General features: G+C 38.7%; 2 protein-coding genes across 2 annotated transcripts in view; one reads left to right on the top strand and one right to left on the bottom strand.

Annotated features, from left to right (window-relative positions):
- Positions 1-14,904, top strand: part of LOC148103510 (cell adhesion molecule CEACAM2-like) — a 272,876-nt gene that overhangs the window by 95,710 nt on the left and 162,262 nt on the right. Inside the window, exons 2-4 of the mRNA XM_087838753.1 lie at positions 910-1,269; positions 5,977-6,336; positions 9,169-9,174. Coding sequence (XP_087694879.1) covers positions 910-1,269; positions 5,977-6,336; positions 9,169-9,174 — 726 coding nt within the window. The remainder of the gene's footprint in view (positions 1-909; positions 1,270-5,976; positions 6,337-9,168; positions 9,175-14,904) is intronic.
- On the bottom strand, positions 9,747-14,246 carry LOC148103516 (uncharacterized). The gene is made up of 4 exons (XM_087838842.1): positions 14,165-14,246; positions 11,860-11,953; positions 11,278-11,634; positions 9,747-10,020 (listed from the first exon to the last, which is right to left on the bottom strand). The coding sequence occupies exons 2-4, from the start codon at positions 11,909-11,911 to the stop codon at positions 9,848-9,850; spliced, it is 582 nt and encodes a 193-aa protein (XP_087694968.1). The 5' UTR covers positions 11,912-11,953; positions 14,165-14,246; the 3' UTR covers positions 9,747-9,847.

The raw sequence follows: 14,904 nt of genomic DNA, 5'->3' as shown, positions 1-14,904 counted from the left end.
GTGTGTGAGAGCGTTTCAGTAGTGTGTGTGAGAGCTAAAATTTCAGTAGTGTGTGTGAGAGCGTTTCAGTAGTGTGTGTGAGAGCTAAAATTTCAGTTGTGTGTGTGAGAGCGTTTCAGTAGTGTGTGTGAGAGCATTTCAGTAGTGTGTGTGAGAGCGTTTCAGTAGTGTGTGTGAGAGCTAAAATTTCAGTAGTGTGTGTGAGAGCGTTTCAGTAGTGTGTGTGAGAGCTAAAATTTCAGTTGTGTGTGTGAGAGCGTTTCAGTAGTGTGTGTGAGAGCGTTTCAGTAGTGTGTGTGAGAGCGTTTCAGTAGTGTGTGTGAGAGCGTTTCAGTAGTGTGTGTGAGAGCGTTTCAGTAATAATGTCCCTTACGGCACCTCATAGTTTGCTCTTAGAGCTCAACTGTGCAACTTGTCTTCGTTTGCATCACTACTTCAGTCTCATTTTTATCGTAAGGTTTTTGTTTTATTTTATTTATTTTACATCTTGATCTTTTGTATTTTCCTACACGTTTTATTCATTAAAACCTGATAGATTTTTATGTACATTTTATTCTTTTTTATTCTTTTTATTTTGATCATGCAGGTCTCTCTTTGAAATGCAATTTTTAATCTCAATGAGACTTTTTTTTTTTACCCGAAGGATTAAGAATGTTACACTTGAATCTTGTGTGACAAGTTTTAGTTGACATGTAAACGTCCTCCTTGTTTGCTCAACAACATCTTTATCACCATAACCAGTAATTGAGATTGTCCCAAACGTCCACTGTGCATTAACGCACCACCATAATTGGCTCATAATTCCTACTTCTGATTGATTGGCTCTTTTCTAACAGGTGCATGAAAATCTCCCCAAATCTCCAGAAATATATCATAGAAATATCTGCTCTGTGTTGTTTCCTCTTTCAGACCAGAAAAACATCACAGCTGAGTCTGGACAAGACGTCACTCTGACATGTCGAGCTCCAAACAACAACAACATTATAGTTGTAGAGTGGAGCAGAGCTGACCTGGGAGAGAAATATGTGCTTTTGTTCCGCGATGAGCTGTTTGATCCAACCAACCAGCATCCATCTTTTAAGAACCGGGTGCATCTGCAGGACAGACAGATGAAGGATGGAGACGTGTCTCTGATTCTGAAGGATGTGATGATTAATGATGCTGGAACATACGAGTGTCGTGTAAAGACAGGAAAAAATCGCAGAAAAAGAGCAAATCTGAGTGGTGACCCCATCAGCGTCATTTACCTGAGTGTTGTTGATCCTCCAGGTGAGTGAGTAGAGTTGAGTGTGTGTGTGATCAGAGGTGAAGCTGCTTCCTGGTTGTTGATGTTTGTTTCTAAAGATGTTGTTGATGAGACTTTGTAGAAAGCAGCTGGTCTGAGTGATGTGATCAGAGTGCAGCAGATAATGTCTGACAGCAGTTTGAAGAGGAAATGGATTCTGTTCTGTTCTTCACTCATCACCTACCTGACAGCTGACACCTCACACCTGTTTCTCACCTGCAGGTCAGACAGGAGGAGACACAGAGGATGGAGGGAAGGAGGATGGATCTGTTAGACCGAGAGTGGGTCTTATACTTTCTTCTGTTCTTATTGTTGTTGTTGTTTTGATTTACAGAAAATATTCTATGAACCGGAGAATGGTTGCCTCAGCATCTCAGAGCTTCTTGCATGCTGAGCCAGAGAACCCATCGAAATTAAAACCAATACTGGTGGATTTGCTCTCCAATTTACGCGAAAATAATCATCTTTAACTTGTTTCAGCTCATTATTTGTCTTCAGCATTCTGAATTTCTTGCTTGAAACCAGGCACACCATTGTTTTTCTTGTGACATTGCTCAATTCTTTAAGTTAATTTAACTGAGACTTTTATTTTGATATAGCTGACATTGTTTGTCAACAGCAGGTTTAACAAACATATCATTTAATTAGGTTCAAAGAGTTGATTGTCAAACTCATATCAAAGTCTAAATGGTTGGTTGAATGGTTAAAGAATCTTCTAAGTGTTGAGATCATGTTGAGACCACTATTGTCATAGGTGACAACATTGTGACAAGTATGTATTCTTTGCTTTTCTGAAGGTCTTCATTGATTTACAGAGAAATAAGAAAAACACGTGCATTTCATTTGAATACTCTAAACTTGCAATTTTTATAATGTCAATTTTTAATGTAACGTCTTCAGATAAAAACATACTTGATTGTATGTTCTTAATGTTTCATTTTAATGAGAGTCAAATAATAAAGCGGTCAGTTAAAAGATGATTTGTTTGTTTGTTTGTTTGTTTTAAATAGAGATACTTACAGCAGTGTCCTCACGTGGAGATTGATCACCCACCACAAACTTCAGATCACATTCACAAATCTGAGGGTCAGACAAGTGAAAATTTCAAAGGGGCGACATCTAAACCAGTTAAATGTCTCCCAGCCTGATTGTTTGTAAGCCTTCAAGAGGAGCTTTATCAAGTAGGGAACTTGAACTTCAGAAAATCATGAAAGTTGATATTGAAGTAGAATGGTCTCCCCCAAAAGGTTTGATAACAGTGGCAGTGGCAGAAAACACATCCTCCTCACTTACTCCTCCTGCAGCGTCTGAAGTGCACCTTTAATGATCAGTTAAATCTTGGTTCACAATATCTGCTGTGAGTGTGAATCAGAGACACACTGTCAGGCCTTTAAATCAAAGTGTTGTATATATGCAGCCACCAGGTGGCAGCACAGGACCTTCAATTTATCCAGTGTGAAATTATGGTGGAAAAAAATCACTTCTACAGCAGAAAAATCAGAGAGAAGCTATAAGCTGAATAAGGGAGATTTCATTATTCTGCAAAATAATTGAAATATTTGTCATTTTAAAAGATGGTATTTTAAAAATACGTATTTGCCTTATGGTGAGTGGTGTATAAGTGTGAGTGAGTTGAGTGAGGGAAATAAACCAGCAGTGGAAGTTCACTCTGTTTAAGTGTCTAAGGAGCTTTGTGTTCTTATGTACATTTTATGCTCTCTATTTATGTACAAAAATGTACAAAAAGTCTAAAAACATTAGCTTTTCAGTGGTTTGAAGTACCTCTAACTCTGCATTACCACAATATGCTATTTTCGATTTCAAAATCCTCCCATACAAGTTTTAAAAATAAGAGAACAAAAAGAAAAACAGTATTTTTGAAACACTTAAAAACAACCTGTGACATCCTGCAAAAGTTAGTTAAACTGACTCAACAATGACTTAGTGACAGATCACAGGAAGAAGTGTAACAGCTGAAATCTGTAACAACAGCTTCATTTTGGTGCCTCTAATGACAGCCAAAGGCCGAGAGCAGCCAATTAGAGCCAGATCACATCTTTGATTCCCAGGCACATAATAACAGGTTAACAATAACAGTAAAGATATTATATATTTTTTTGTATTATATATATATTGTTTAATCTTTGTGATTTAAAAGTGAACACAGAACCAATGAGTCTGATTGTACCTGATTGATAAAAGCTTATCAAACAGACATTTAAGACTGCTTTCATAAAGTGCTCTGTGGTTAAGGAGGAGGATCAATGATCCCTCTAGTTTCCACTGTCGGTTGCTTGGAGCAAAGCTCAGGAGGGTGAGCTGTGTGCTGTTTGATGATTTAACAGGAGTCCAGAGAGAACACAGAGCAGAACAACAGCTTTTATAATCACGTCTGCGCAACAGAAACTAAAGGTGGCTCAGGTACTCCTCATATTCAGCATCACATAAATTACTGAAGAGATATTTCAAGTCCTCTCTTCATTTGCTTCTGCACGTCCAGCTCAGGTTCACAGGGAGATGAAGTCTACCCCAGCTGCATTTCAAGTTATCCCAAATACAAATCTCTTTAGGATGTATTCCTCAAATACAACCTCCCATCCAAACAAAGAATCTATGAATTCAAGACAAAAAAATGCACAAGGATGAAGTGACGATTTTCACATTTAGTTTTCATCGTTTTTGTGTTTAGTTTTGCAGAAACGTTTCAATCCTTTAGCATCCACACATTTTAAACACAGTTTCACTTCAGATATTCATAAAGTTCTTTATTTCTTTTAAATTAACTTTAAAAAGTTCAAACTTCTGAACGTCATTTACACTAAAATGAATATTTATAGCAAGTACATGAATCAGTACTTAGTACTTTTCAGCGTACCCTCACAGACGAACCATTATTTCCACTCCGAAGCCAAAGCCGAGAATTTGCCGACTCTGTAACGTTGATCGAAATTTGGTTGGTAAAACGCATGGAGGCGACACCTCTCCTCATTTGCTTTCATCCACAATGGAAACATTTACAGCCGCTTCATTGTACTGGGCCGTGCTCTGCGCCTGCGTCCTGATTTGCGCTGCTGAAGGTGAGCTCTGCGTTTCTTCACACTGTGAGCAACGATGCGCACAGCTCCACATCAGCACACTCAACACTGCACCAGAGTATCGCTGATGAACGCGAACCTTTTTCAAACTTTGGGTTTTCATGTTTGTTTGCTTTATTTTTTTTGGTTTTTTTGTCTTAACGTAAGACGTAAAATGTCAGTTATGATTTGATTTTTACTTCTCAGTTGTATTATTTTTCATTTTCTGTAAAGTAATGCAAATGATGTGGGGAAATCGGGTCAAAATGCGAACGGTTGTGCGTGATGTAAACGGCTCCACCAAGCCATTCAACCCCAAATTGCGGATTTTTTCCCCATGTGATGGTGAAAGATATTTAGTTTATGTATGGACATGTTTCAGTCCGTATATAAGACGAGTCAGATTTAAAAAGCGTCATCACTGGAAAAAAAGGAAGGAAATTTGTCTCGAGAAAAACAAAAAAACCCAAAGAAACAAAAAAACAAAAGAAAATGTGCGATTCGTGTTTATGTCTGCGGTGTGAACCCACAGAAAGCCAAATATGAGTTGAATCACATTAAAACCAAATAAAACGCTAAAATCTTATATGAAAAATGCAAAACAGTTTTCAGCTTACCGTCAGAAGCTGAAGCCACCCACGCCAAAGCATAAAATAAAGCTTTCCTCAACGTTATTCGGGATTTCGTGACTAAATGTGAATGAAAAGGCATGAAGTAGACGGTTCTTCTGGTTCACTGTTAGCAGGAATGAAACATCTTAAACCTGCGTCACTTTTCCGGGGCGTGCTGTACGTCTGCGTCCTGGTTTGCGCTGCTGAAAGTGAGCTCTGTCATCAGCCGAGCCTCAGACCTGAACTTATACCTGACTGATCGAAACAAAGTAATATCTCTCAATAATGCTGAGGTAACTTAAAGAAACCAGTCTGACTTTAAGGTTTTATTTATCACTTTTAAAGTCCTTCGTGGTCTGGCTCCAGAATATTCTACCTGAGCTGCTGTTCCCGTAACAGCCACCGCGTCTATCCCCAGATCCTGCAGACAGAAACCTGTTCACTGTTCCCACCTCACGCGTAAAGACGCACAGCGATCGAGCGTTTGCTCTTAGAGCTCAACTGTGCAACTTGTCTTCGTTTGCATCACTACTTCAGTCTCATTTCTATCGTAAGGCTTTTCTTTTATTTTATTTATTTTACATCTTGATCTTTTGTATTTTCCTACATGTTTTATTCATTAAAACCTGATAGATTTTTATGTACATTTTATTCTTTTTTATTATTTTTATTTTGATCATGCAGGTCTCTCTTTGAAATGCAATTTTTAATCTCAATGAGACTTTTTTGTTTACCCGAAGGATTAAGAATGTTACACTTGAATCTTGTGTGACAAGTTTTAGTTGACATGTAAACGTCCTCCTTGTTTGCTCAACAACATCTTTATCACCATAACCAGTAATTGAGATTGTCCCAAACGTCCACTGTGCATTAACGCACCACCATAATTGGCTCATAATTCCTACTTCTGATTGATTGGCTCTTTTCTAACAGGTGCATGAAAATCTCCCCAAATCTCCAGAAATATATCATAGAAATATCTGCTCTGTGTTGTTTCCTCTTTCAGACCAGAAAAACATCACAGCTGAGTCTGGACAGAACGTCACTCTGACATGTCGAGCTCCAAACAACAACAACATTATAGTTGTAGAGTGGAGCAGAGCTGACCTGGGAGAGAAATATGTGCTTTTGTTCCGCGATGAGCTGTTTGATCCAACCAACCAGCATCCATCTTTTAAGAACCGGGTGGATCTGCAGGACAGACAGATGAAGGATGGAGACGTGTCTTTGATTCTGAAGAATGTGATGATTAATGATGCTGGAACATACGAGTGTCGTGTAAAGACAGGAAAAAATCGCAGAAAAAGAGCAAATCTGAGTGGTGACCCCATCAGCGTCATTTACCTGAGTGTTGTTGATCCTCCAGGTGAGTGAGTAGAGTTGAGTGTGTGTGTGATCAGAGGTGAAGCTGCTTCCTGGTTGTTGATGTTTGTTTCTAAAGATGTTGTTGATGAGACTTTGTAGAAAGCAGCTGGTCTGAGTGATGTGATCAGAGTGCAGTAGATAATGTCTGACAGCAGTTTGAAGAGGAAATGGATTCTGTTCTGTTCTTCACTCATCACCTACCTGACAGCTGACACCTCACACCTGTTTCTCACCTGCAGGTCAGACACACACAGAGGATGGAGGGAAGAAGAGTGGATCTGTTAGACCGAGAGTGGGTCTGGTAGTTTCTGCTGTTCTTCTTCTTATTGTTGTTGTTGTTGTTGTTGTTGTTGTTTTGATATACAGAAAATATTCTATGAACCGGAGAATGGTTGCCTCAGCATCTCAGAGCTTCTTGCATGCTGAGAAAGAGAATCCATCGAAATTAAAAGCAATAGCGGTGGATTTGGTCTCCAATTTACGCGAAAATAATCATCTTTAACTTGTTTCAGCTCATTATTTGTCTTCAGCATTCTGAATTTCTTGCTTGAAACCAGGCACACCATTGTTTTTCTTGTGACATTGCTTAATTCTTTAAGTTAATTTAACTGAGACTTTTATTTTGATATAGCTGACATTGTTTGTCAACAGCAGGTTTAACAAACATATCATTTAATTAGGTTCAAAGAGTTGATTGTCAAACTCATATCAAAGTCTAAATGGTTGGTTGAATGGTTAAAGAATCTTCTAAGTGTTGAGATCATGTTGAGACCACTATTGTCATAGGTGACAACATTGTGACAAGTATGTATTCTTTGCTTTTCTGAAGGTCTTCATTGATTTACAGAGAAATAAGAAAAACACGTGCATTTCATTTGAATACTCTAAACTTGCAATTTTTATAATGTCAATTTTTAATGTAACGTCTTCAGACACAAACATACTTGATTGTATGTTCTTAATGTTTCATATTAATGAGTCAAATAATAAAGCGGTCAGTTAAAAGATGATTTTTTTTGTTTGTTTGTTTTTTTTAAATAGAGATACTTACAGCAGTGTCCTCACGTGGACATTGATCACCCACCACAAACTTTAGATCACATTCACAAATCTGAGGGTCAGACAAGTGAAAATTTTCAAAGGGATGAGATCTAAATCAGTTAAATGTCTCCCAGCCTGATTGTTTGTAAGCCTTCAAGAGGAGCTTTATCAATTCAGAAAATCATGAAAGTTGATATTGAAGTAGAATGGTCTCCCCCAAAAGGTTTGATAAGAGTGGCAGTGGCAGAAAACACATCCTCCTCACTTACTCCTCCTGCAGCGTCTGAAGTGCACCTTTAATGATCAGTTAAATCTTGGTTCACAATATCTGCTGTGAGTGTGAATCAGAGACACACTGTCAGGCCTTTAAATCAAAGTGTTGTATATATGCAGCCACCAGGTGGAAGCACAGGACCTTCAATTTATCCAGTTTGAAATTATGGTGGAAAAAAAATCACTTCTACAGCAGAAAAATCAGAGAGAAGCTATAAGCTGAATAAGGGAGATTTCATTATTCTGCAAAATAATCTAAATATTTGTCATTTTAAAAGATGGTATTTTAAAAATACGTATTTGCCTTATGGTGATTGGTGTATAAGTGTGAGTGAGTTGAGTGAGGGACATAAACCAGCAGTGGAAGTTCATTCTGTTTCAGTGTCTAAGGAGCTTGGAAAGAAAGCAGCTGGAGTTCTCTAAGTTTCTTGAAGATGTTTCACTTCTCATCCAAGAGTCATCACATGAGACAAGGTTTGAAAAACAAACTGGGTAAATGCATTCCTTGACAGCTGAACTATGTCTGAGTGACGTAAAAGCACCTTGACTGTGGGTGTGTGTGCGTCAGATCTGATGCAGGATTGCATATTTTCACCTTCAGACACTCCCTATACTCCTCCTCTCAATCAGAATGAATGAGGAGAATGAATGTCGCAAGTGCACATAATTTACAAATGCTGTAACCCATTCACTTTCTTCCGCATATTAGAGATAGGCCCATGAAGCCTTGTGAAGCTTCTGAGGCTTCTTTCTTTCTCATTGTACAAGTAAAACATATGAAAGTCTCAAAGACAGGCCCTACCAGTGACATCTGGTGGTCAGCTGCAATTATAGCATCCAGCTGATTCCAATTCCAACACAAACAAAAGGAATAACATTAGTTTTAGGCAGCTGTGTTTTCATTCTAAGAATCAGTGCCCACAAATGAAAGTGTTACAGCATTTAGAAAGGTAAGTTTATGAAGTTTATTATTGCCACCAGAACCAGTAATAAAATGATTTTTTAAAAAAAGCATGTAACTGTGTTAAAATAAATCTGATAGTTCACAGTTTTCCCAAAAATTCATTTATTTATCAAATTGCCATGCCAAAAAGTGATTTCCAGTATTTAAACTGTTGTTGGCCCATAACTTGTCAAACATATCTTTTGTGAAAGATATCAAGTCATTTGAACAATGTGTATATTTGCAGGTTTTGTCAGACTGAGAGCTGCAACACTTTCTCATCCCAGTGATGGACAGGCAGATGTCATGATCCTTCGTGCCTCGCCATTGATGTCAGCTGGGTTTTTGTTATGTTCTTCTCTCTCTCTCTCTTCCACTCCTCTCCAACTGAGTAGAACTCATTACAGGTTCCCACATTTGACCTACGCATCTGCAAGTAACCCGTGTTCCTGCATTTTCCTGCCACTACTTAAGGCAACAGCTCTGTGCTCCTCAACACTGGATTGTCGTACTACTCTAGTCAGTGTAGCCCCAGTTACAGATCCCAGTGCTCACAAAAAAGCCAAAATGTAACAGAACCAAGTCATATATGGATATTTCACTCAGCCAAAAGTCAAATTTACACACATAGTCAAGAACCCTTTGGAAACAAAAGCGGGAAGGTGAAATTATTGCTTAAGTATAATGTTAAACTGTGTGATGGCATCTCATAATAAGCTAAAGTGTGACCTTTGTCTGAGTGTATGCTATTAATACAATAATTGTGACTTTAAGTTTTGGTGATAAATTTCCTCAGGAGGAGCAGTGATGTCCAAAGTGTTCAAAATGTTAGGGAGAGCATTTAGCTGGTGACAGTTGTTGTCTGTTAGCTCTTTTTGTAAAATACACCACTTGTACTGGTATCTCGTATGCATGTTATTTGACTATAATGCTTTACAGGGAGGGGGTGGGGGTGGGGGGCTTTTTTTACTCGTTTCATTAATTAATTCTACTTCCTAAATAAAACATTTCTGAATACATTTGTTTTTGCGACAAGGGTTGGAGCAGCAAACCTCAGCAACCTCCCCACGGGCTTGTGTTTGGGAAACAATACTGTGATGGAACAAAAAAATGCAAACGACTGCACATGCTTAGAAGAAAACAGAAGATGCAAGCAATGTGTGTTTTAATGACATGATTCATATAATACTTTAAATGCATGTTGGCAATTAGCCAATTGCTGTTAGTTTGTCACTTTTGCGACCGTTTCGTCATATCAACAGGAGGAAGAGGAGAACAAATTGTAAAAAAACAAAACAACAAGAATCACCACCAAAGCTAACAGACCACCTGCCAGTCCAATAAATCCTCCATCTCTTTCATCCTTGTTCCCAACGTCCATACCTCCATTCTCCTCATCTCTAAGTGCGGTGACCTCTTGTGGCCGACCTGCAGGTGAGAAACAGGTGTGAGGTGTCAGCTGTCAGGTAGGTGATGAGTGAAGAACAGAACAGAATCCATTTCCTCTTCAAACTGCTGTCAGACATTATCTACTGCACTCTGATCACATCACAGCACACAGCACATATTAAACAAATATGTAAGACTGCGTTCTTCCATTTGCGCAACATCTCTAAAATTAGAAATATCCTGTCTCAGAGTGACGCTGAAAAACTAGTTCATGCATTTATTACTTCCAGGCTGGACTACTGCAATTCATTATTATCAGGATGTCCAAAAAACTCACTGAAAAGCCTTCAGCTAATCCAAAATGCTGCAGCAAGAGTACTGACAGGGACTAGAAAGAGAGAGCATATTTCTCCTGTTTTGGTTTCCCTTCATTGGCTTCCTGTTAAATCCAGAATTGAATTCAAAATCCTGCTCCTCACATACAAGGTCTTAAATAATCAGGCCCCATCTTATCTTAATGACCTTGTAGTACCATATCACCCTATTAGAGCACTTCGCTCCCGCTCTGCAGGCCTACTTGTTGTTCCTAGAGTATTTAAAAGTAGAATGGGAGGGAGAGCCTTCAGTTTTCAGGCCCCTCTTCTGTGGAACCAGCTTCCAGTTTGGATTCGGGAGACAGACACTATCTCTACTTTTAAGATTAGGCTTAAAACTTTCCTTTTTGCTAAAGCATATAGTTAGGGCTGGACCAGGTGACCCTGAATCCTCCCTTAGTTATGCTGCAATAGACGTAGGCTGCCGGGGGATTCCCATGATGCATTGAGTTTTTCCTTTCCAGTCACCTTTCTCACTCACTATGTGTTAACAGACTTCTCTGTATTGAATCATATCTGTTATTAACCTCTGTCTCTCTTCCACAGCATGTCTTTTATCCTGTCTTCCTTCTCTCACCCCAACCGGTCGCAGCAGATGGCCCCGCCCCTCCCTGAGCCTGGTTCTGCCGGAGGTTTCTTCCTGTTAAAAGGGAGTTTTTCCTTCCCACTGTCGCCAAAGTGCTTGCTCATAGGGGGTCATATGATTGTTGGGTTTTTCTCTGTATCTATGAAGCGCCTTGAGGCGACTTTTGTTGTGATTTGGCGCTATATAAATAAAATTGAATTGAATTGAATTGAATTGAATCACTCATACCAGCTGCTTTCTACAAAGTCTCATCAACAACATCTTTAGAAACAAACATCAACAACCAGGAAGCAGCTTCACCTCTGATCACACACACACTCAACTCTACTCACTCACCTGGAGGAACAACTGTCAGCTTGATTTCATGCTTGATCTCAAAGGTAGAGCTGCTACTGTCTCTTATGTTTTGTGCGATGATACGACACTCATACGTTCCAGTGTCTTTAATTGTGGTGTTGTACAAAATGATGGACATCTTCCCATTTTTCATCTGTGGATCTCTCAGTTCTACTCGATCTCTAAAAGTTGGATGCTGGAAGGTTTTATGAAGATGACCATCTCGGTAGAAGAAGACATATCCATCCGACAACAGATCAAGTCTTTTCCACTCTAACAGGACAAGTTTGGCTTTTTTAGGACCCTGACACTCCAGCTGGACATTCCTGTCTGCCTGCACATCTATCTCTTTTAAGCCTGAACAAAAGACAGAACGTGGAAGTGGGACACACAGTCTTTGTGACGTTATAAATGCAGAAACAAGTAGAAAAACAACACCTTTTTATCCAATCATATCATTATGACAGACAAGCTACACACAACCCTGTTAGATACACAAATACTGTTTAGAACATTTCTCTTTTTTCCTCATGAGTTTTTTGTTTTGAACGAACTAAAATCAACGTCCCCTGTTTGACTCACCTGTAGATGCCGAACTCAGAGACAAAATGAGAAGGACAGTGAGAGGACTCATCTATGACGGGTCGTGCAGACAGTGGAGTTGCTGCAACCTGACCTGAAGGAAGAAATGTATAAATTGAACAATAGCCTAGCTCACTGCTGAGAGCCTAGCTCATTCAGCTAACCCTGCTCTGTTTTATGAAACTCCCAGCATTACTGAGGAACAATAAGAGGATCTAAATGTTTGGTGTGAGGACTGAGTTAAGATTATTAGGACAGAGCCAAACGTTTGGCAATAAAACAAGAAATTAAATTGAATTATTCTTCTTGTAAAATGAAACTCTTAAAAACATATACGACACAAGTTCAGCTGTAAAAAATACTCCTGTTCACAACTGTCAGTCATGAAGTGACAATGAGCCTCTTCAGTCAATCCAGAGGAAGAGTTAGTATTTAATAAATCTGGCCCCTAAAATTCCAACGTTCATAATGAAGGATATTTTTCACAGGCTGTTCTCGTTGCATGACCTTACAAGACCTCCGGTTTAGAAACCTTGCAGTCTTGCAGTTCATCTTCTGCATTTTCAAAACATACAGCAGCACATTTTTAGGGATAGACTAGAGTAAGGTAGTTCCAAACCTCAACGCACAACTCTTCTCTTTTCCTAAGTCCTTAGCAATTCTCATATGCACTTTTCCTTGACCTCTATGGTGTATTGAGATCAATAAAAAGAGGTTAGGAACAGTGTTGGACAAGTTACTTTGAAAAGATAATTAATTATAGGTACTAGTTATGTCTACAAAAAAGTAACTGAGTTAGTGAGTTACAAGATCGTGGCTCAAGAGTTGGGAGTTCGCCTTGTAATCGGAAGGTTGCCGGTTCGAGCCCCGGCTCGGACAGTCTCGGTCGTTGTGTCCTTGGGCAAGACACTTAACCTACCGCCTACTGGTGTTGGCCAGAAGGGCCGATGGCGCGATATGGCAGCCTCGCTTCTGTCAGTCTGCCCCAGGGCAGCTGTGGCTACAACTGTAGCTTGCCTCCACCAGTGTGTGAATGTGTGTGTGAATGGGTGAATGACTGGGTGTGTAAAGCGCTTTGGGGTCCCTAGGGAGGACTAGTAAAAGCGCTATACAAATACAGGCCATTTACCATTTACAAGATACTAAAAGTAATTAATTACTTGAAAAGTAACTATTGTGTTACTTTAAAAAAAAAATCTTTAACCCTCTGGGGTCCAGGGTATAATTGGCCATTTTTAACTACTTTTGATTTGACCTCTACATTTCACCTTTAAAAACTATTTACTTACCTTGTTTGGTCTCATTCTTTTCAGGACAACCTCACGTGTCTGAATTTATGGTTATGTTTTTATTTGGACGTACTGTATTAACACAATTGATCTAAAATCAGACAAAAAACATAAAATCCGAGTAGAAAAAGTTATATTTTTACTGTTTATCATGACTCTGGTTTTACGTGGCCCATCAACACAATTTAAAACCTGGTATATATCACCTTGTTGCTTTGTCATTTTAAAGTGGTCATAGGATTGGCTTACCACGACTCCTTTATTCTTCCTCAGTCAAACAGCAGCAATCATGCTGTTAATAACAGTGTTACATGTAACACCATTATTCCCATCACTGGTTAGGAATAGGATATAGGGGCAATTTTGGAACGCACGCTGAGAAATAAAAGATAAAAGTAATGTATGATAGCAACAACGTGTTTCTGTACTATATTTAAACTGCTATAAATGACATAAAATCTATCATTTTAAGTGAGGAAGAACATTCCTGTCACACCACAGAAAAACGTCCAACTCTACAAAAAATGTATTTAATTGACGTAAAGAGTCTCAGTGATATTAATTTATTATTATTATTATTAGTAGTAGTAGTAGTAGTATTTATCATTATTACTATTTCTTTTTCAGTGAGATGTGGCTAAGATGGCAGCAGAAATTTTAAATATACCATAACTGTTCTGGATGATTTGGATTACAGGCTAATAAAGAACGCAGATTAAGTACAATAAAGCAGCCATAAGAACACTTTAACGTCTTTTTAAATATATATATATAATATAATATAAATATATATATAATTATATATATATAAACCCTTTCTACAACTCATATACCAATATAAACATTTAAATTAAGCGCCTCCAAAAATCACCTCATTTCAGAATGAATGGATGTAGTGAGCATCTGTGTTATGAGCCACGATCGAAAAAAGTGACCTGAGCATCGACACGGGGTGTCATAGTATACTGCCGTCACTCTGCACGCAGCAGATGAGGAGGACAGGACATTTAGCCTACCTTGTGCAGTTCTTTTAGTTTAAATCGCCTTCATTGTGATGAAATTCGCTGACATCTCAGTCTGTCTGACTTCTTCTTCGGTCAGAAAACAAGTCAGTGAGTAATCACAGAAAAACCTGCCTGTTATACCCGGCTGTAGCCCCGCCCCTAACACTACATTCATGGAACGATCCGGAAACTGACGTCACAATTTTTGAGTGATGGCTGTGTGTATAACATCAAATACAGGTTACTGAATTATTGTTAGATCAAAACTACAGATCAAAACTACAGAAAAGGACAAAAAAATTTCAAAATCGGGAACTCCCAAGAGGAGGTGTGTGGGTGTTGTTGTGGTTTTATAGTCGATCTGTGGCTTTATGTAAAACTGAAGAAGAACAGTGCACGTGGTTTTGTTCCTGATGGTGCTTTGTTGGAGTGGAGGACGCATTTTTTGTTTGCTTGTGTTATAAAGCATGAGGGTTCAGGATTGTTGCACTGAGGTACTGAGGGTTATACAGTACAGTTATGTTTTGTTATGAATCACTACATATAAGTTAGACGTTATTTTGGATTTGAAGAGATCAAAAAGTGTCTGGTGGATAAAACAGAATCTGAATCAACGTGTACACAGAAGGTCACAGAAATCTTGAAAAATAAATAAATAGGAAGCTTATACTTCATATATAAACAGTCATTGTATATATAAGAGGTATACTCTCTACTTTTTTTGTAGACACAGAAACAGGAAGGAAGCAGTA

The sequence above is a fragment of the Neolamprologus brichardi genome, chromosome 3, assembly GCF_056152115.1.
Source record: "Neolamprologus brichardi isolate AB-2024 chromosome 3, ASM5615211v1, whole genome shotgun sequence".
Lineage (NCBI taxonomy): Eukaryota > Metazoa > Chordata > Actinopteri > Cichliformes > Cichlidae > Neolamprologus > Neolamprologus brichardi.
This window is presented reverse-complemented; position numbering and strand designations above follow the sequence as displayed.